At 38.3% G+C, this 22,399-nt stretch overlaps 1 protein-coding gene across 1 annotated transcript in view; it reads left to right on the top strand.

The window, feature by feature from the left end:
- The window catches only part of Ift57 (intraflagellar transport 57), a 54,544-nt gene that overhangs the window by 24,409 nt on the left and 7,736 nt on the right, over positions 1 to 22,399 (top strand). Inside the window, exon 6 of the mRNA XM_027412548.2 lies at positions 438 to 560. Within this exon, the coding sequence (XP_027268349.1) occupies positions 438 to 560 (123 nt within the window). The remainder of the gene's footprint in view (positions 1 to 437; positions 561 to 22,399) is intronic.

Here is a 22,399-nt window from a genome sequence, read left to right as displayed (position 1 = left end):
TAGTTTGTCAATAAATAATAAACACTTTGTGTCTGAAATTGTATCTTCTTTTTCTTTCACATTTTGTCTTTGTGTTTCTGTGTCAGAAATTCAACTAACATTTTCTTACCAAGCATGAGTATTTGTATTTCTCTGCTGATACCAGTTAGAATTCCTAAATGATGTATCTAGCTGGTAAAATCATCATTGAGTTTAATCCGATATTTCCAAAGTAATGTCCACTATAAAATGTCTACATCATATATTTACCTCATTTTAAATGCTTATTTTGCTATTCTACCTAATTTTCTTGTAACCTGGGTAGGAAGAATCTCTACTGCACTATAATTTTAACACTACTATCCTCGATTTGAATTGTGCAGTGCTGCTTAAATGCCTCAAGATTTCTCCAGTTCTTTTTATAAACTCCAAATCTTGTGCTATCTTTCCTTTCTTAGGACACAAACGAGTCTGCCAAACAAGAAGATATTTTGGAGTCTACGACAGATGCTGCGGAATGGAGTCTAGAAGTCGAGCGTGTACTACCGCAACTGAAAGTCACGATCAGGACTGACAATAAGGTATCAGAGAGAGAGAGAGCACATATGCTCCAAGAAACCACCTTATAAGGTGCTTTCAGGTTGAAAACACCACAGTTTTAAGGATGGGGAGGGGTCAGTATCCAGGATGCTGGCCTGTGATTTTTCTAATGTTGAAATTATAGACATGTGCCTCATTGCCTGATCTGTGCTTTATCTTACAAGGGTTTAACAAATTATTGAATGAATACTGTAATACAGTCTGAGAAGAAAAATCTTTGAAAGGATTTGAAACATATGCTATTTCACTTGGATTGAGGGATTTTTGTCAATAACTTCAATGTGATTTATTGAAAATCGTATTCTCTTGAGGTGAACTGGAATTCCGTGATGATACCAGTTGATTAGAATTAAAAGATATTTTAGAACTATTGCTTAGCATAATTTATTGTAACCTAGATGTTGTCTTAGATAATCTGTACTACAGTATATGCAACTGGAAGTTAAAGCCAGGGGCAGGATTTCTGCCTGTATTCCCAGCACTCAGATGGCTAAGGCAAGGGGGTCAAGAACTCCAGTCAATGTTAGGAAGACAAGAAATATATAATAAGACAAGGATATGGTAATTGAGAAAAGGAGCTGCTTCTGAATCAAGGTACTGTTTTGTTTCTGTTTTTGTTTTCTTTGGCCTATGGCATCATAAGTAATTACTTTGGTGCAAGCAAAAGCATATAGGAGAGCTGATGATCCAATTCTCACTAACAATTTTAATAATCTCTGCATAAAGAGCTTAAGAGTAATGTGTTTCCTTTTTTGTGGAAAAAAAATGCCAATTCTAGTTTTTGGATTTGTTTTGTTTTGTTTTGTTTTGTTTTCCCGAGACAGGGTTTCTCTGTGTAGCTTTGGAGCCTATCCTGGCCCTCGCTCTGGAGACCAGGCTGGTCTCAAACTCACAGAGATCTGCCTGTGTCTGCCTCCCGAGTACTGGGATTAAAGGCCTGAGCCACCAAGGCCTGGCCTAGTTTTAGGGTTTTATCAGAACAAATTCTCTTTATGAAATTAAAACTCACTATTGTTGTGATTCCAGATATAATAATATCTTAAAATAATTGTGTAGTTGGGAACAGTTGAATCCCAGAAGAGAGCAAATTTAGCTTGTTTACTTTCATTCTAAGTATACTCTTAGAGTCAGACATTTCATTTAGAACCTAATGGGTTTTGTGAGTGTATTTTAACTACAGTCATTGATTTCCACACACTAGAGATAACCAAGAAAGAAATGGTGTAAGCATAGCCTCTAACACCATATTGTTTTGCAGAACTATGTGTAGTTCAGATTCTAGAGTAGACCAACTCAGAATTTTGGATTTGTGAAGAATAAGTGTCCTTCTGATTTGGGAAATAATTAACTAATTTAGAATTGGATGCTGACTCTCACCACATGCTACAAGCTTAGGATTGACGATTGACTGTGCCAAATTATTTATACAATCAAGCATATTGATGTCTCTGGATTTGGGGGATATGAGGATATTAGTTTGAATTTTGATTTTTATGGTTAAAATATACTGATCAAAGCCATACTTGATTGCTTCATCAGAATTCTTTTCTGAGTCATTCGATCCTTATGGACAGTGTTTCCCCAGCATCCTTTTTTTTTTTTTTTCTTTTTCTTTGAGCCTTTCAGATGTACCCCCAGGGAAAGCATGGCATTAGGGTCAATATTTGTGTAGCTCAAGAAAAATGAAATTATACCATGACTGAAAAGCATAAAGAATCTAGTGACTGAAAAAATGGATTGTTATTTCTCAAAAAATTAAAAAAGGGTAACCTTTCTTCTCAGACCCATTGTCACTGATAGTTGCTACAGCTTCTGGTCACATCCTACTTTGCCTCTATTCTTGATCCTACCCAAACCATGGCCTTTATTTGGTCAATAACTTTCCCTTAGCACAGGAGACTTTGAGGCATTCAGAAATCCTTTTTATTTCATGATTGAGGGAAGAAAAAAGAAATTAAATATTTGAAGAATCAATGTGTTTTACTGGTTATGTATTAATATTTGAATAGATTAGAGATTTTGAGAGGCACATAATAAAGGGTCTCATTATTTAAACTCATTATAAATTTATTTTAAATGACCTTACATTAGTAGTAAATAAGTTTCATATTTGTCTGCCACAGGATAATTTTTTTTCACTTTTCCTCTCAAGCTAAGTTTATTACTTCTATGTTTTCTTGTAGAGAATTAAAAAAAAAGAGAGAATCTTTTGGGAATATGTTTTTTTTTTTACATATTACATTTGTGCCAACCAGAATCCATCATATGCCAATGTTTTCCTTTGTAATCTTTCCATAATGGTTTAGTCGGTTCTTTTTGCTAAAGCAGCATGTGTCTGTTATATGGCACTACTTGCTATTATTGTCTGTTTCCAAAGAATAGAAACTAATTTTAATATTAGCAGAAACAAAATAGAATTAGGAAAAAGAATATGTGCCAAAAATACAAATAATGTGGTGCTCGACTAAAGACAAAGGTCTCATTGGATGCTAATCTGAATACAATTAAAAAGCTTCAGGACAGAAAAGGAAACAATCAAATTAAGAAATACCCTAAAGGATCTGAACAAAACTGCTAGGAAAGAAATATCCAACCTATAGGACTGGAAAATAATACATCTAACACAGAATTATTATCTAACATCTCTAAAGAACTCATAAACTTAACCAAAAAAAGCAAAAAAACAAAAGAAACAAAAAAAACCCCACCCAATCAACAAATGGGCTAATGCAACAGACAGTTCTCCAGGTGAAGTACTAATGGTCCATAAGCATGCAAAAGAAAAAAAAAGCATTCTCAGCTATCAGAGAAATGCAAATTAGAATGACATTAAAATTTTATATCTTCCCAGTGAAAATGGCTATCATTAGCCAAACAATAACAAATGCTAGTGAGGCTGGGGCTAGTAGGGACCCTTATTCACTGCTGATGGAAATATGAAGAGATGAAACATTATGAAACTCAGTATGAAGGTTCCTCAGAAAGAAACCTATGATGAGTAATATCATATGACCCAAGTGTACAGCACCTGAGCACATACCTGGGGGACACTAGGTCAGCATGCCACAGAGACACTTGCACATCCATGTTCATCACAAGGCCTTTCACTTATGCAAGTTATATATAGAAGCAGCCTAGGTGTGCCTCAACAAATGAATGAGTCCAGGAAATGTATATATACATAATAGTTTCATTCAGCAGTAAACAAATTATGTCATTGGCAGAAGAATGGATGCTACAGGAGATCATTATATAATGAAAATGGAAAATAATAGCTCAGACAAGTATTGCATGATATGATATAGATACAAAACTTGTGTTATGCTGGCTAGTTCTATATCTACTTGACACAAGCTAGAGTCATCTGAGAGGAGAACTGAGAAATTGCTTCCATACTAGGAGATGGTAGGCAAACCTGTAGAGAATTTTCTTTTTTTTCTACTTTTTATTTTATTTTTTAATTCAATTAGAAACAAGATTGTTTTACTTGTCAATCCCAGTTTCCTCTCCCTCCCCTCCTCCCCTAAAACCAGCTCCAACTAAAATCCTACCTATCACATACCCTTTCTACTCCCCAGGGAGGGTGAGGCCTTCCATAGGGGGTCTCCAAAGTCGATCATATCCTTTGGGATAGGGCCTAGGCCCACCCTCATGTGTCTTGGCTCAGGGAGTATCCCCCTATGTGGAATGGGCTCCCAAAGTCCACACCTATGCTAGGGATAAGTACTGATCTACTGCAGGAGGTCCCATGAATTTCCAAGTTCTCCTCACTGACACCCATGTTCCTGGGGTCTGGATCAGTCCCATGCTGGTTTCCCAGCTATCAGTATGGGAACCAAGAGCTCCACATTGTTCAGGTCAGCTGTTTCTGTGGGTTTCACTAGCCTGGTCTGGACCCCTTTGCTCATCACTCATCCTTCTCTGCAACTGGATTCCAGTTCAGTTCAGAGATTATCTGTGGGTGTCTGCTTCTACTTCCACCAGCAGCTGGATGAAGGCTATAGGATGGCATATAAGTCAGTCATCAATCTCATTATTAGGGGAAGGCATTTAAGGTAGCCTCTCCTCTGTTGTTTAGATTGTTAGTTGGTGTCAACTTTGTAGCTCTCCAGACATTTCCTTAGTGCCTGATTGCTCTTTAAACCTAAAATGTCTCCCTCTATTATGGTATCTCTTATCTTGTTTTCCTCTATTCTTCCCCCGACTCAACTTTCCTGCACCCTCATGTCCTCCTCACCCCTCTTCTTCTCCCCTTCTCATTCTCCTAGCTCCTTTTCCCCTCCCCCCATGCTCCCAATTTGCTGAGTAGATCTTGTCCTTTTCCCCTTCTCTGGGGATGTCTCTCTTAGGGTCCTCCTTGTTTCCTAGCTTCTCTGGCAGTGCAGATTATGAGCTGGCAATCCTTTGCTCTATGTCTAAAATCAATATATGAGTGAGCACATACCCTGTTTGTCTTTTTGTGATTGGGTTACCTCACTCTGAATGGTTTCTTCTAGTTCCATCCATTTGCCTGAAAATTTCAAGGTTCCATTGGGTTTTGTTTTGTTTTTCTGCTGAGTAGTACTCCATTGTGTAAATGTCCACAATTTCTCTATCCATTCTTCAGTTGAGGGGCATCTAGGATGCTTCCAGGTTCTGGCTATTACAAATAATGCTGTTATGAACATGTTGGACAGATGTCCTTGTTGTAGGAATGTTGTAGGAATGTGCTTCTTTTGGGTATATGCCTGAGTGTAATTGCTGGATTTTGTGGTAGACTGATTCCCATTTTCCTGAGGAGTCACCATACTGATTTCCAAAGTGGCTGTACAAGTTGGCACTCCCACCAGCAGTGAAGGAGTGTTCCCCTTTCTCCACATCCTCTCCAGCATAAACTGTCATTGGTGTTTTTTATTTTAGCCATTCTGACAGGAGTAAGGAACTTCTGGTGGCCCCACCATCCCTGACTTCAAGCTCTATTATAGAGCTATAGTCCTGAAAACAGCTTGGTACTGGCACAAAAATAGACATGTAGACCAATGAAATAGAGTTGAAAACCCTGATATTAACCCACACACCTACAAACACCTGATTTTTGACAAAGAAGCTAAATTTATATGATGGAATAAAGAAAGCATCTTCAACAAATGGGGCTGGTATAACTGGATGCTCTCATGTAGAAGACTGCAGATAGATTCTTGTCTATCACCATGCACAAAACTTAAGTCCAAATGGATCAAAGACATCAACATAAACCCAGCCACACTGAACCTATTAGAAGACAAAGGGAAATAACCTTGAATTAATTGGTACAGGAGACCTGAACATTACACCAGTGGCACAGACATTGAGATCAACAATTGATAAATAGGACCTCCTGAAACTGAGAAGCTTCTGTAAGGCAAAGGACACAGTCAGTAAGACAAAATGGCAGCCCACAGACTGGGAAAAGATATTCACCAAAAGATATTCAGCCCACATCTGACAGAGGGCTGATTTCCAAAATATACAAAGAGCTCAAGAAGCTAGTCTCCAAAACACCAAACAATGCAACTAAAAAGTGGAGTGCAGAACTAAATAGACAATTCTCAATAGAGGAATCTATTGCTATGGCTGAAAGACACATAAGAAAGTGTTCAACATCCTTAGCCATCAGGGAAATGCAAATCAAAACAACTCTGAGATACCGTCTTACTCCTGTCAGAGCATTTTGGTCATTAGTGATTGATGTGGGAGGGCCCAGCTCATTGTGATTGGGGCCACACCTGGGCTGATGGTCCTAAGTTCTATAAGAAAGCAGGCTGAGCATTTCTTGAGGAGCAAGCCAGAAAGTCACACCACGAACCAGTAAGCAGCCTTCCTCTATGGCTTCTGCATCAACTGCTTCCTCCAGGTTCCTACCTTCTTTAAGTTCCTGTCCTGACTTCCTTTATTGATGAGCAGTGCTGTGGAAGTGTAAGGCAAATAAACCCTTTCCTCCCCTAAGACACACACACACACACACACACACACACACACACACACACACACACACACGGAAGTTGCAAAGACATTGTCTGAGGGAAGGAAGGAAATTAGCAAAGGAGCAGGGTCAAGACAGATGATGGTGAGAAGGAGGGGTTGACATGGTCAGAGAACATGATGTATTCTGATGAAAATGTCTTTGTGGAACCCAATACTGTATTATGAATATACAGCTGTAGTAAGATGGTTTTTTCTCTTTTTGGGGGCCCACCACCCAGCTCCCAAATGAATCACACACAGAGTCTTATTATTAGCTTAGCTTGTTTCTAGCCAGCCTTTCTGATATTATCCTTTTGCCTACCTTTTGTCTACTTTTGCCTCTGGGCTTTTCCTGTTCTCTTACTTCTGTAAATCTTCCTCTTACTCTGTGGATTGCTGTGTAACTGGACGGCTGAGATGCTGGCTCCTGATGTCCTCCTCTCCTTGGTCTCTTGCTTTCCTCGCACCTTGTTTCTCCTATTTATATAGTCTCTACCTGCCAGCCCTGCCTATCCCTTGCTCCTGCCATGCTATTGACCGTTCAGCTCTTTATTAGGACCACGAGGTGTTTTAGACAGGCACAGTAACACAGCTTCACAGAGTTAAACAAATACAAGAGAAACAAAAGTCACATACCTGAAAGTGATATTCTACCACATACAGCAATACTTTAAATTCAATTTTGTCTTTAATTATGAAAGTAATATGTAAGTGATATTTCAAAGAGAAAGGGGCTTGGAGTGTGCTGTGAATTATTCATTTTTCTAGTTGATTTTTGTCTACCTAACACCAACCTAAACATATCTTGGAAGAAAGAAGCTTAACTGGGAAAAATATTTCTTAAGATTGGCCTGGCAAGACATTTTCTTCACTCCTATTCTTATTTAGTTTGGTTATGGTATCTTAGTGGAGCAATAGAAAAATAACTAAAACAGAAGTTATTACCAGGGAATGGGTTATTGCTACTATAAGCCTAAGCATACTATCTTTTAGAGAAATGTGGAAGACTTTGAGACTTTGAACTAGTAAAACACTGAAAGGCTGTATGCAGAGCTTAATTGGCATCCTAGTATGAACTTGGAAAACAATAGTTCAGAGAGCAGTGTGAACTATAGAGGCCCAGCTCAAGAAGTTTCAAGGGGAATAATATCAATAACTGGGCTAAGGACCATCCTTGTTATAGTTTGGCAAAGAATGTGACTGCATTTTGCCCTTGTCTTAGAAATCTTCCAGAAGCTAAACTGAAGAATTTTGAACTAATTTTACTGGCAGAAGAAATTTCAAGACAGCTTTATATTGACTTTGTTATGTGGTTATTAGTAATCACTCTTGCACAGGTCTACAATGAAAAAGAGTAAGTCAGGCAAAAAGAAATACAAAGTGTACATTTTGAGAACAAGAACACAAGGAAATTTAATATTGGAGTGTTATGACTTGTGCTGCAAGACAGGGAGAAATCCAATAAAGAGAGTTGACACCCTTAGGGTGAGGCCCTGCCCAGCTATTCTTGCAACTTCTAAAAAGGAAAGACCTAAGGGGTTAAGAGGCAAAAGGAGGTCTGTTCCTAATAGATTTTATGCAAGTGTAATTCAAGGAGGGGGGGCAGTTTCGATCCCCAGCAGGCAGCAGAACTTGGCAGCATTAATCACATGGTCTGACTTTAGAGTCATGAAAAACACAAGAGTAAAGCTGTGGACAGTCATCCTTCAAGGTTAAGGAAAGCTGGAGAGACCAAGCATGTGGCAGGCGAGGCCCAGAGAGTCTATTGAATAAAGCTGTTAAAGTGAAGGCTAGATTATGTTGGATACTCCAAGATGTTGGAGATGCCAGAGCCATGTGGTATCTGCCAAACATAGATGCAGACATGTAATAGGACCAACCTGAGAGACAAACAGAGAGGGAAGAGTGTTTCAGTCAACAAAAACAGAATGGAAGAGTGATCTAAGCCCTTTGACATTGGAAATAGAGCTATAGGACTTGCTGGACTTCTGTCTTGCTTTGGTCCAGTGTGTGCTCTCTAGCCCCAAATTCTTCCCTTTTGGCATGGTAAAGTATATTCTGTGCCATTGTATGTTAGAAGTATGTAATTTGCTTTTTGATTTTTACAGGGGTTTCAATTAAGAAATTACTTTGAATCTCAGAAGGGACTTTGATGGATTTTTAAACATAGCCGAGAGACTATGGAAACTTGAAGTTTGATTTAAATTCATTTTGCATTATGATGTAGCCATAAGTCTGTGGGGGCCAGGGAGTAGAATTTGGTGGTTTGGATGAGAATAGCCCCCATATGCTCATATATTAGAATGCATGGTCACCAATTGGTGGAACTGTTTGGGAAATGCTTGGAGGTATGGTCTTGTTGGAGGAGGTGTGTCACTGGGGGTGACCTTTGAGGTTCAAAAACCCTATAGTTCCCAGGTAGCTCTCTCTCTCTCTCTGCCTTATATTTGTGTAAGTTCTCAGCTAGTGCTCCAGTACCATGACTCTCTGCCTGCTGCCAAGCTCCTCACATAATGGTCACGGACTCTAACCCTTTGTAACTGTGAGCCCCAAATTAAATGCTTTCTTTTAGAAGTTCCCTTGGTCATGGTGTTTTGTCACAGCAATAAAAAAGTAAAAAAGTAAGACAGAATGTGTCAGCATCTAATAAACATATTATTATTATTATTATTATTATTATTATTATTATTATTATTACATTCTTTTATTTGGGTGCCCAGTAAGGTTTACAAAGTGTATGCAGTAATGCTTATGTCATTTAAGGAATATATATGAACATCCACAGTATACTCTTACATGAGTCTCTAACCAGATTTGTCTCATTATCCTTTGCTTGATCTTTACAATATTCCCCAGTAACTGTACACATAATAAAACATCACTGTGATAACTTGCATTTACATACTATTTACTATGTGTGCATTATTTCACTTAACCCTTTCCACTACTCAGAAATGCAAGTACCTTTTACCTCATCAAATGAGGAACTGTAAACAGAAGAGTAGTTTGCTTTTAGAAATGATGGCAATAGTATCTGAATGACATGGCAGGCTTTTGCCTACCCAGGTTGAGACAATGTAGCATATGATTAAGAGCAGAAGTTCTGAACCCAGGTCACTTGACTATGAATTATAGTGGCGGGTGACTCCAGTACCTTGGGCCTTAATTTCCTCATCTGTAAAATGAAATGTATTATAATGCCTCCCTTAGGAGTTTCTTAAAGCTGAATGAGTGAATATATGTGAAACACACACGATAATACCAAAGAACCACTCCATGCTGACCACTATTTCTGTATACATTTATTCATACAACTGTTATTGTACTGTTTTTAGAAATATTGCATTATATGTATTTCCAGACATTGTTAACAAATAGGGATAACATTAATGGCTGTTGACAGTCCTTGCACTTTGCCATCAGGGCTCACCTGATTTCCAAGTAGTAGAGCTAGCTTGTCCAAACTCAGCAGGTTGGAATCAAACCAGAGTCAGGATCTTGGTGGAGAAAGGGCACAGCAGCATTCTACAGGTGCTAGGGCCACTGTCTCTAGGCCAGAGTATGTACAATCAGAACAGTCTTAGGCTGCAGCATACACAATCTGAACAATATCTAGGTTGCAACATATACAATTAGAACAGCCTTAGGCTGTAGCATGTACTTCCAAAATAGTCTCTAGGCTACAGCATTTACAGTCAGAACAGTATCTAGGCTGTAGCATGTATAGTCAGAACAGTATCTGGGCTGTAGCATATACAGTCAGAACAGTCTTAGGCTACAGCATGTACAGTCAGAGCAGTCTCTAGGCTGTAGCATCTAAAGTCAGAACAGTCTCTAGTTTGAAGCTAATTTTCTTGAGACTCTTTCTGTGAAGGTACTTCATGATAATTATCAAAGGAAATCTTTTCCTAAATGACTCAAACATTTTTTTTAATTCCAAAGGAATAACATTCTTTTTAAGTTTTAAAGGTTTTTTTAAGTGACTCAGTTGACAAGGTGCTGAGACATTCCAAAGAATTCTGCATGCCCAGTATTTCTAACATGTAGATGAATGATTGTTTGTTTAGATTTTCACAGTTTGTGTTACAACTTTGAATCTCTAGAATATTCTATTTTCTTGAGATTTCTTAAAGTAGACCTTTGACTTTGGAGACTATTCAGATTGGACCACGAAGGGCCAAGAAGCAGAAACAGTGAGTGAATGAAGGCTGATGCTCAGTTCCCTTCCTTCCTTAAAAAGTTGAGGATCCAAGCCAGGGAGTGGTGCAACCCACTGTGAGCTTGTCTTCTCACCTCAGTTGACATGATCACTATAATCACCCACATGCCTACCCAGATGACCATCTTCCAGAGTCTGACAAGTTGACAAGTGATACCATCACAGGGAGGATGTGGCTTTGTCCACAGGCTGGTCCCACCTTGGAAGTGTTTGACCAAGGTCCATGTGGGGCTAATTACTACAGAGCCCATGGATCAGCTTCTTGGACCAGATGCTGCACATAATGGATTGGAATTCTGGTTTGCTCTGTGTCTTGGTATTGTTGTTGTTTATTTGTATATTAGTTGACCTAAGGGAAAATGACTTCTGTAGCACGATAAATAAAAAAACAAAGAGACTGATATTGGGGTCCAAGCTTCAAGATAAAGATCAGAAAATCAAAGTAGCCAGCCACTAGCTCTTACCTTTACTTCAGCTCAGACCAAAGGGGCAATCCTCAAACTGCTTCCCACTTCACTGCTCCTCGGATTCACGCAGACTGCTATGCTCTCCTCAGTGTGGCTAGACACTTCAACATCTTCCTATCCTCAGTGTGGCTGGAGAGTGAATGCCAGCTCTAAGACCCTGTTCCTGTCTTAAATCGCTCTCATGAGTCCTGGGATTAAAGGTGTGAAATCTGTTACTCTTTTAGACAGATTCAATTTCCTGTAGCCCTGGCCTTGAACTAATAGAGATCTATCTACTTAATTCTGAGTCCTGGGGTTAAAGATGTGTATCTCCACTGCCTGACCTCTATAGCTTGTGGCTGACTTTGCTTTCTGAAACCTCAGGCAAGCTTTAATAAATCATAAATAATATATCACTGATGACTTCTAATGGTATTTTGTTTGTTTTACTATAGTAGAAACCAAGTAAATACTACTAATATTTATTCTTATTCCTCAAAAATAAGGAAAAACAGGAAGTGTGAAATCAGTTTCCAACTAAATTTTAGCATAACTCCTTTCTTCAGTTATGCGGTTCTTATTTCTAAAAGATTGTACATTACAATGATTTAATATTAGGTACTTAATAGAATGAACAAATGTTCTAATATGCTTCAATGCCCCATGGATATAGTAATTAAAATTTTGATTAATGTCTTAAATAGATTTTTTTCCAAATTATAATTAAATGTTTCCTGCTTTGTTTTTCTAAGAGATAGTTGGATAGGTACCTCCTTCCTTTTGCCAAAGTGTCTCAAGTAATTATGTAAATCTTCAGATTCATTACAAGGAATTTAGATGAAGTGATTATTATTGAAGGCTCTGGAAGTATTACAACATATATTTGTAATTATTTTAAAGCTCTGATTCACTGAACTGTTTTTACAAACCTTCCTGTCCTGCAGCTTCTGACTTTCCTGAACTGTCGTGAAAAGGACCTAAAACTTAAAGTTTTAACTCAACACAATTGAATTTCGTTTTAAAGTAAATAAAGCATTCAGGTGTTGCCTTAGGTGACGTACAGCAGGAGACTTTTGGGGAAGAGTCATTGTGCTTGGGATAAAATCACTACAATAGTTTTGAGCCTTTGGGCTCTTCAGTCACCATGAGAGCTAAAACCTAAGAGGCAGAAGAAGGGCCTTCATTAATCAGCAGGTAGAATTCCATTTAAATGAACCTGGAGGGACCATGGAATTACTATATTAGATCTCAGTCTCTTCAAATTGGAAGCCAAGTCCTGCAGAAAGTACAGGGGTAGGCTCTTTCTTTTTATTATTGCAGACAAATCTGTACCTGGGAGCAAGTGAGAGCATTGCTCTCATTGCAAAGCAATAGAGAGACCAGCTTTCTTGACCTTGTGCCTATCTCTGCATTTGGATAAAGCACGAGAAGATGTTAGCAAAAGTTAACTTTTCTAAATATTTATGTTTTGTTATAGTTTGGGAATGGGAACATTTCTTAAGACTTATTCTCTAGTTCTTGGATAAGAAATATTAATAGGATTCTTGCATTCACAAGCCAAGAGATATAATTTTTCTGTGGCCTGAAATACAGGAATGAATTCCATGTACATGATTATTAACATAGGATTCTACCTGCTATTTGCATAATGAAGAAACTGCATTTATAATTCTTAGGGATTTTTCCTGTAGACCTTCTATTAAAAAATATTCATGTAATTTAAAGAAAAATAAGACACCCAATTTAAAAAGTCAGCTTTTACAATTATAGCAACAAATGTAAATACAGGTGGCAATAAGTTGATCTCCATGAGGCTATGCAGGAGTAATAGCTACAATTACTGTCACAAATGTTTGTAATTGTATCTATTGCTGCCAGACAATAAATGCTTTTTAATATAACAGGGCCATAAATGTACATGCTGCTGTTGTTTAAACAAAATACAATTTTCAGTAAATTTATCCTTGAAACACCTGCTATAATCAAAAAGAGGTGAATGCTATCAAAATAAACTGCCTAAATTAACTAGATACACATACATTTTTAGAACAGCCTGCATGATTACTCAACTGCCACATCATCTCAGAATGAGGGAAAATACTTGCTGATGGACTTTTATAGCAAGCATTCTTCAAAAGAGATTGCATAAAGCAGCTATTCTTTGGGGCTGTTGTATTATTTCAAACAAGATATGATTTTGTGCACTGGAAGTTGTATTTGCAAGGTCAGCCGTTTGATTTTCGTTTTGTATTTCCTTTGTTGCATGTGGATCATGGCTAGATACCACGTGGTGGGAAAGGTTTATTATGCTTAAAATTATACTGAATAATACAGCAAAGGAGTGGAGACAAAGCCGCTCTCCCCCGTCAACGACAAGATCCTAAGTTACTTCAGTAATCATCTTGCGAACCCTCTGGATATTGCTTGTTTAAGCATGGCTGATGATGCCTTCCTTTCTGTCTACCTCGAGTGTGATAAATGTTTAAACTGGATCAGGTGAAGGTCCCATGTATAACAGACTAAAATAGTAGAAGGAATATTTTTGCCTTAGTGACAACCGTTAGCTGTAACTACAGAACATCAGCAGTGATGCCGATTACAAGGAAATAACCAGTGAAAACTGCATGCTTTGTTAATACTGCAAAGGCAAGAGACCCATGCCTCACTGCCCGCAGACCTCAAACAGACACCTGTGATTGAGAGCGGTGAATTAATATATATTGATTATAATTAAAATGTCTAGACTGCCTAAATATTTCATTATTGTAAAGTATGATTTAATGTTTCCCTTGAATTGCTTAATATAAAATATGAATTGAAGCAGAAACCATTTGTCATATGGACTTCCTACAAAATGTAGTTTTTATTGGCTTGACTCATTTTTTCCAATCAACCATGTTGGAATCATTCTCACTACTACTATGTTTTATTTGAAATTTCTTAATATTTAAACAAAATTTTATTCCCATGATTTTTATTCCATTATTTTTCCCTGTTTCTTTATACCAAAGAAATGGTTTATGTTTCTTGGTTCTTTAAAAATGTAGAAGATAACTATTTTTTTTGTTTGTTTGTTTGCTGGAAGGATGTTGAATGTCAGTCTGAGAGCTAAGTTTGGATCAGCAGATTCTTAAATTTGGGTGGAACTGTTGTTAGAGCCTTGATACAAAACCAGGTCACCTGGGAAGGGAGTCTAAAAGGATAGCCTAGATGAGATTGGTCTGCGGCCAGGTTTATTGAGAGCTGTTGTGATTGTTGATTGATTTGGGAGGGCCCAGCCCACTATGGGCAATGCACTGTTGGAAAGGCTGCCCTGGGTTGTGGAAGAAAGCTGTCTGAACACAAGCCAGAGAGAACAACACAATAAGCAGCCTTCCTTCGTGGTTTCAGCTTCAGTTCCTATGTAGGTTCCTGCCCCGACTTCTGTCTCTGATGAGTCCTAGAAGTGTACGATGAACTGAGCCCTTTCCTTCCCTAAGTTGCTTTTGATTAATGTTTATCACGGCAGGCAAACAAACTGAGAAGTGGGGCTAGCTTAGTCATCAGTTCTCCACAGTAGTTCCTCAGTATCACACGGAATCAATTCTGATTTCTGATCTGACCTGTGAGTATTTGCCTTGTAAGATCTCTGCTCCGGGCATGTCTTTCTGAAGTCTGTAAGCCCTCAAGAAGATCTGTGTAGTCATCTAAAAGAAGTATAGCATGGCATGGCTGTGAGTAAGGGATCTTAGTTAACATGTGAAGGCATGTTAACCACAGACTTGTTTACCTTTAGAGACTCTGAATCTCCAGTTTGAATTCCAATTTAGGCAGGTGTAAGGGTAGCTGTGCTCACTCTGACAAAGCCATGCTTTGCCACTGTGTACATGGTTGACTGTTCCTCTTCAATGAGAGAAACTGCTAGAAAAGAGGAACTTGCCAAAGAAACATAGCCCTACCAGTGGTGATTATTCCCACACTCCAAAACAAATCAACTACAACACACTACAGAATGTGTGTTCCCAGTGGACACTTGAACCTTGCCACAGGTCTGAAAGCATTGAAAACAGCCAACCATGAATTAAAATCATATGGCAAAAGAAAGCTTTCTCCCTTGAGTTGATTTTCCTTGAGTCATTTGTCAAATTGATGAGAAGCTGACTAATGCAATGGCTTGTTCCACCTAATATAATGTCCTGTATTCCATCAATATTACAGCAGATGCCAAATCCCTATTCCTGTTAATGCTACAAAACATTCTGTCATAATTATATACATTTTCTTTCTGCATTTCTCCAACTTCTGGGTTCCCCTCACCATGTGCCCATTTCAACTTCATGCCCTCTTTACTTTTTAATAACTCACTGAGTCCAACTAGTACAGGGTTATATGCACATGGTTGTGGGAACATTCACTGAAGCATGATCAACCTACTGTGGACCACAACTCTAAAGAAAACTGAGTCTTCTTTTTATAGAAGCCATCAACTGTCAGTCCTACGTGGTGAGGGGAAGAGGCTTCCTTATTTTTCCTTTCCCCTTCCATACTAGGCTACTGACTATCTTGACTTTGTGAAGATATTGTTTAGACAACCACTGCTGCAGTGTTTGCCCACGTTACCCAGAGCATGCATACCACAGGGTGCGTTAGGAGGTCAAAGGTCAGCTTTATGGACCTGGTTTTCTCCATCCACTCTTATGTGAGTGCCAGAAATCAAACTTTGGTCACCAGGCTTACCAGACTTGTTTATGCAGCAGGAACCTCTCTACTTACAGATTCATCTTGCCGGATTGATAGATTTCATTTGATCATGGTGACTAGTGTGTGTGTGTGTGTGTGTGTGTGTGTGTGTGTGTGTACATAAGAACATACATGCAAACATACATGAATACAACCTTTGAAACAGAGACTTTCTCTAAACCTGGAGTTCACTATTTCAGCTAACCTGACTACTGGCCAGTGAGCCCCTATGATCTTCCTGTCTTCGTTCACACACCTGCAGCCCCAATGCTGGCATTACAGATCAGTGCCTACATGAGCAGCATTAACTGAGGATCCAAACTCAGATCCTCATGCTTGCAAAGCAGGAACTTTTCCATTGAGCCATCTCTCCAGCCTATTGTACTTTATTGAGATCTCTTTATATTTACTAAATTTCTTATTCAGATTAAAGTTCCTTTCCTTATCTTATTAAACTTTCCAAATTTCTTATATTTCATTCAGCTTCCTTTAAAGTCATCATTTAGAATTTTTTTCCAACAACTCATCTAATTCCTTTTCTTTAAGGGTCTATTGCTAGAAAGTTATTATGCTTTTTTGGAAGCATGATGGTCCTTGTTTTTTCATACTGTACATATGTTATTTGTGCATCAGATCTGTTGACCCTGTCAACTCATATGAGGGCTTCTATAGCAAAAAGCTTTCTTTTGGCAGCATGTCCTATGATGTCAGTTGTGTATGGTACACTGACTTGTGTCTCATGTGGGCATGGTAGTACGCTCACTATATATATACCTTTTTTCACTACTAGATTTAATTTGGCAATATTGTGTTTAGTATATTTATAATTCTTTCATAAAATGTACAAAAGGTATTGATCTATGGATTTGTTGTTGCTTGGTGGGTTGTTTTTGGCTTTTGGTACCCTTGTCAAATTTGAATGTGATGCTGTATGCCTCATAAAACAAATTGGCTCTTTCTCTTTCTCTCTCCCTCTCTCCCTTCCTCCCTCCTCCCTCCCCTCCCTTCCTTCCTCCCACTTTTCACCCCTTCTTTTTTTTCTACTCTGCAATAGACTTTGTGCATGATTGTTATTTCCTATTTAATTAAATGTTTGGAGAAATTCACTGTTCAAACCATCTGGGTCTGGATATTTCCTAATGAGAATGTTTTGAATTATATTTGTTGATCCTGTGGACATTTTAAATTCATTTTAGGACAGTTAATATATAGATTAACTCTTATAAATTTTCAAATATTAAAAGCGGTGTTGTTAACTTTGCCTTTATACTAACAGCAGCATGCCAGCCAGCTTATGAAGAGAAGGGCTGAGGTGGTCGACAGTCTGGAGGTTTCTGCTGACCCTGTTGCTGTTGGGCAGTATCATATCATGCTTTATTTTTGTTTTCGACGTGTGGTAAACACCTCACCTCATGGCCGTAGCATAGGAGAAAGAAGAGTCTGAGATCCCACTACCCTTTTCAAGAGCCTGCGCACAGTGGCCCAAAGATTTCTCACTAGCCCCTCTTAAGTTTCCGCCCCCTCCTAATGCCGCCTGGAAATCAAGCCCTGTGGCTTGAGACTTTAGAGGCTATGAAGATCTAAGTTTTACCTCAAATAAGATTAATGTCTTGCTTATCCATTGTCCTCTTAAAATTCGAGTTATATCTTAGTGCATTTCGTTGGGAAATTTATGTTATGATAGTCTGTGTAGGTTTGCACTCGATAATGGATTTACCATATGACTCGGGGCTTCTACTTATAAGTAGTTAAGTCTTCATTTCTGCATCTTAGAAAAATCTTTAGACAAGACAAATGTACTGAGATTCTAGTAGTTCTTAGCATAATGCTTACTTATATTAAATGTAATGCTTTTTAACATTGTTGTTGTCTTCATTAGATTTAAAGAGACCGTAGTCCATGTGACTGTTGAGATCCTAATCTTCACTAAAGCAAGGAAGCAGCAGAAAGCCTTCTGGCTAGCCAAAGTGCATATGTGTATGTGTGCGTGTGCTCATGTATTAAATATATATATATATATATATATATATATATATATATATGTGTGTGTGTGTGTGTGTGTGTGTGTGTATACATGAATTATGTGTGTATATAGTAGATATGTATATGTGTGAATTGTATAATATGTGTATGTATATCTACGTGTATTATGTGTTTATATGTGTGTACATCTATTATATGTTCATATATATATATATATATATATATATATATATATATATATGTGTGTGTGTGTGTGTGTGTGTGTGTATACACACTCCTACATATCTACTGGAGCTTATTTATTTGTAGGACAGCCCCATAATCTGTCTTTGTAAGTCTTTCATTTTGTTTTAGAGATAGTCCTAGCAGGGTTATCTAGTTGGTTCTTCTGGAGCAGATTAGAAGCAATAAGATTCCCCAATGTCTATACTTTAACCAAACAACAGGAAAATTATTTCATTCAGTGTACGTGTTTGAATGGGAAGTTCTCAGAACCTCTGTTTTTCTTATTAAAATTGGGGGACAGGGTAAGAAAATGAAAGTGATGGTTTGATATAAAGGAAAATCTGTCTGTGGCAGAAAAGAACATTTGGTTTCCTTTTCAATCAATGATAAACTGTAAAAATCAAACAACCTCAGTGTGTCCCAGCCTGTGAGCGGGAATACAGGATTTCTTTCTCTTTACCCTACAGTAACCTCGAAAACTCCTAGAAAAATTTTGAATTGAAATCAAGCCTTAAGGGGGAAAATGAGATGAACCTATAGGGGCCCTAATTCATACTTCTTATATTTACTAAAACGCAACTGCAGAGCACTAAATTGAGATTTGACTGGTAATTATCAGTAGTGGCACTGGGGTATAGACAGTGGGAACAGAAGAGAAAGGGAGGTACATGGCAGGACAGAGGTGACATGGTTGCCCTTGTGAAGTGGTGATTCAAGACATAGCAGAGCTCTGGACCCTCTTTCTGCTTTGAGAGGAGAAGCAAAACACTTCCAGTAGACCATGTGATTTAGCAGGTGTGTGGTGCCATGGATTTTTCATTAGCCTAGAATACATCCCAGCACACAAAAGGATGCTGCTTTGACTGTTGTATAGCAGACTTCACACTGTCTGTCCATGAGCATGGAAGTGCAAGCTTGATTTAAGATGGAAGGGAGAGTCTGACATTTTACAAGTTTTATGTTACTGAAACTTACCCAGGGACATACAATGAACACTAACTCACAGTTTAATATTTGCATCTCTTGCCCCATAGTTGCAAAGAGAAGCTTTTAGTCATTGAGTTCAAACCACCTCCCACCTACCCCCAAAAAAGAAAAAGGCACGAAACAGAATCCACATCTGCAAAAGAGACCAGTCAGGTGATGTCACAGTCACCTAACAGTGCAGCCAGACTGCACCCATTTTGATTGTATGCTGTACTGTGAATCACCAGCTAGAGATACTTCTTCACAATTCTCCACTTCCTGAAAGGGGGAGATTCGGGATATAATTTAGTGCCAGAGAATTTAGAGTGAAGGGAAGGGATATGCTTATGATACCTTTGTTATTTATCCTCACAAATGATAGAATTATGTAAGATTTTGTATGAGATGATTTTGAAAGATACCAAGCCTAAGCAACTGGGACTATAGATGAATGGGCGAGTCTCCAGCATGCTCAAGGCCCAGGGTTCAATCATAAACACTGCAAATAGAAGTGAGTCTAAGGATATGCTGCATCATTACTGCTCTCCATTCCAGAGAGAAAGTTTGTAAAATCAGGTAAACAGTGAGCTTCAGCAGACAGGATAAATGCTTAGAGAACACTAAAACATACCTCAGAGCATGTAGAATAAATGGCCAGTAGACTCCAGTGGCACACAGTGCTCACTGGATACATAACAGACAGAGGCTCTGGTTTAACCTTATAAACTCCTCAACAGTCTGTTTTATCACAAAGAAAATCATTATAGGACTATGGAAACCCACAGGTTTGGAAGCACATTTTCCGGACAGAACACTGGACAGTTCTGGTAGCCTATCTGACTCCTGGTTTTTCTCACTATAAAGTGTGTATGTAGCTGTCTCCTCTGCAGCAAACAACTTCAAAACCACAGTGCCTTGCAATAACCAACGTACATTATCCTGGCTCAAGATAACTTTTGCTGATGTGTGGCCAGCTGCAGCTTAATTCCGGTGGCATCCAGTGCTGCTCAGTCCCAAGCTCAGGCTGAAAACCATCCGAGTAAGACAGCTTCCTTATCTTGACTGAAAGATAGAACAAGGGCACTCTTAGGTGGATCCCTCTCCCAACTTCTATCCAGCCCACCATTCCACTGAAAAAGATCCACACAGCCCAGACCACCAGTGGAGCAGGGAAGTCCATTCCTCCAATTAGCAGCCAGCAAGTCTCACTGAGCTGTGTAGGGAAGGGAGAAATGGATCAGAAGGGATGGCAGTATCTACTTATCTCTCCAGACCTTTGTGTTTCAAATATGTAGAGTAACATTAAAGTGGCTGTAACAATGCCTTCTCCTCCAATGTTTGAGTTGCTAGCACTGTTGAATAGTTCCTTTTAATGTTCCTCATTTCTAGAATCCAGGTAGGCTTCAAGTCTTTCTGTATCATTAAAACCCATCACTTCTCCATTCTTACCACACAAACCTTTGTAAAGCTTTCAACCATCTCAGTTGTCTGCTCTCAAATGTATGCCTTCCCCCCTTTTATATTCATGTTTTTAAAATGTCAGTTACAGTCACACTTACTTCCCATTATAACTATGTTAAAACCTTTTCAGGAACTTCTTGGACAACTATGAGATTTTCTTTTCCTTCTCTTTTTCCTATGATAATTAATGTGATAAAATTCTCTAGGAAGCTTAGAGAAATGTAAAGAATAAAAATGAAACTTAAATTATAATATATTCAAACCCATGTGTTAATATAAAAACACACAAGCACATCCATAATATATACACTTAAATTATATATATAATACTAACTTTTAATAATTTAAATACCTAATCTGTGGGGGCTGTGTTTCCTATTATCCACATGTTATTAAGCATACATTTTTGCTGATCACTAAAGGGACACAACTTAGCATTTAATGCATATTAATGAGCATGTAATACAAAATACAGAGTGTCAAATCTCAAAAGTAAACCAGTCTCTTTCCTGACTTGAGTTTTGAAGAGTGTGTTCCTCTGTGTCTCTTCCCACCCATGGTAACTACCATTCTCAAGTCTCTGGACTGTTCTGAGATGCTCTCCCCCCTTTTCTGAGTATTTTTACTTATGTGTATCTCTGAACAGTGAATCACAGAGTTCTGTTTGCTTTTGAAGTTTATAAGAATTCTTTTACACTGTGTCCATTGTTTGTAACAGTCGAATGAATGATACAAAATTAGTGAGATTCTTTTCTGACATTTTACTTTAACAGAAAGCTGTGCAGGAATCTATGTGTATGTCCAGTTTGGTGTGGAAATACGTTCTAGAGTTAAAATCTCTGGATTAAAAGATAAGAATATTTTAAAGCATTGTTTGTTTTCTTTCTTTAAAAATCAGGAAATATGTCCATGGAGATTTTAATAAGATATGTATTTGGATTTTTCTGGCAGATAATTCTAAATCATGACTAGTGTTGTACTTTAATTGCTTATAAAAATTAGAGAAATTTAACAGGTCCAAAACCAAATTCCTTGTTATTTTTAACTCCCTAGTCTGTCCTGCTCTTGTTACATGTTGCATTGCTCACTATTCCATTCACTTGTCAATCAAGAACCCGTAGAGATTATCTTTCTACTTCCCACTTCCTCCCCAGCCCCATGCATATACACTTTCCCAGGTAAGAATGGCCAGCCTGCGCAGTGTCCTTTGGATGGATCCTGCTCTTCCTTTCAAGTCAGTGTAGCAGAACCACCCCAGCCTCCTGACTGGGCTCCCACCAGTCTTGCTTTCCTAGTGGGTCCTTTTTGAAAGCACAGGCTTGACTTTAAAATTCAAACCAACAACATTTAATAGCATGCCATTGTCCACGTGGTAAAAACCACACTCCTCACTTGTTAGTAATAAAGCCGTGAAACAATTTACTCCACCTCTTCAGTGTTATTTCTTCATGATCAATCCGTTCTACCTCCCACTCCAGAGGTGTGTGTTTTGTACTTGAGCCAGCCTACACTGATATACTCTGTACATTTTATGTGTTTGCATCACCCTTTCATCCTAACCTTCCTCTCCTCTCCTCTTGTATATACCCCATTGAGATGTTACTTGTGCCTTAAGGCTCCATTGAAACTCCAGCTCCTCTGTGGAGTTTTATATCAATGTACGTTATCATAATTAACATGGATAAGTCAAGTGTTGCTGCTGCTCTCAAACTATTTTGAAAATCAATGCTTGCAAACATCTATTTGTGTATATAATTTTGGGTAGAAAAGGGGGACCACATACTATCTCCATTATCATAAATTAGGAATGTATGTGTAA

Source organism: Cricetulus griseus, chromosome 4 (genome assembly GCF_003668045.3).
Source record: "Cricetulus griseus strain 17A/GY chromosome 4, alternate assembly CriGri-PICRH-1.0, whole genome shotgun sequence".
NCBI lineage: Eukaryota > Metazoa > Chordata > Mammalia > Rodentia > Cricetidae > Cricetulus > Cricetulus griseus.
Note: the sequence above shows the minus strand (reverse complement) of the source record. Positions and strands in the feature narration are given on the sequence as shown.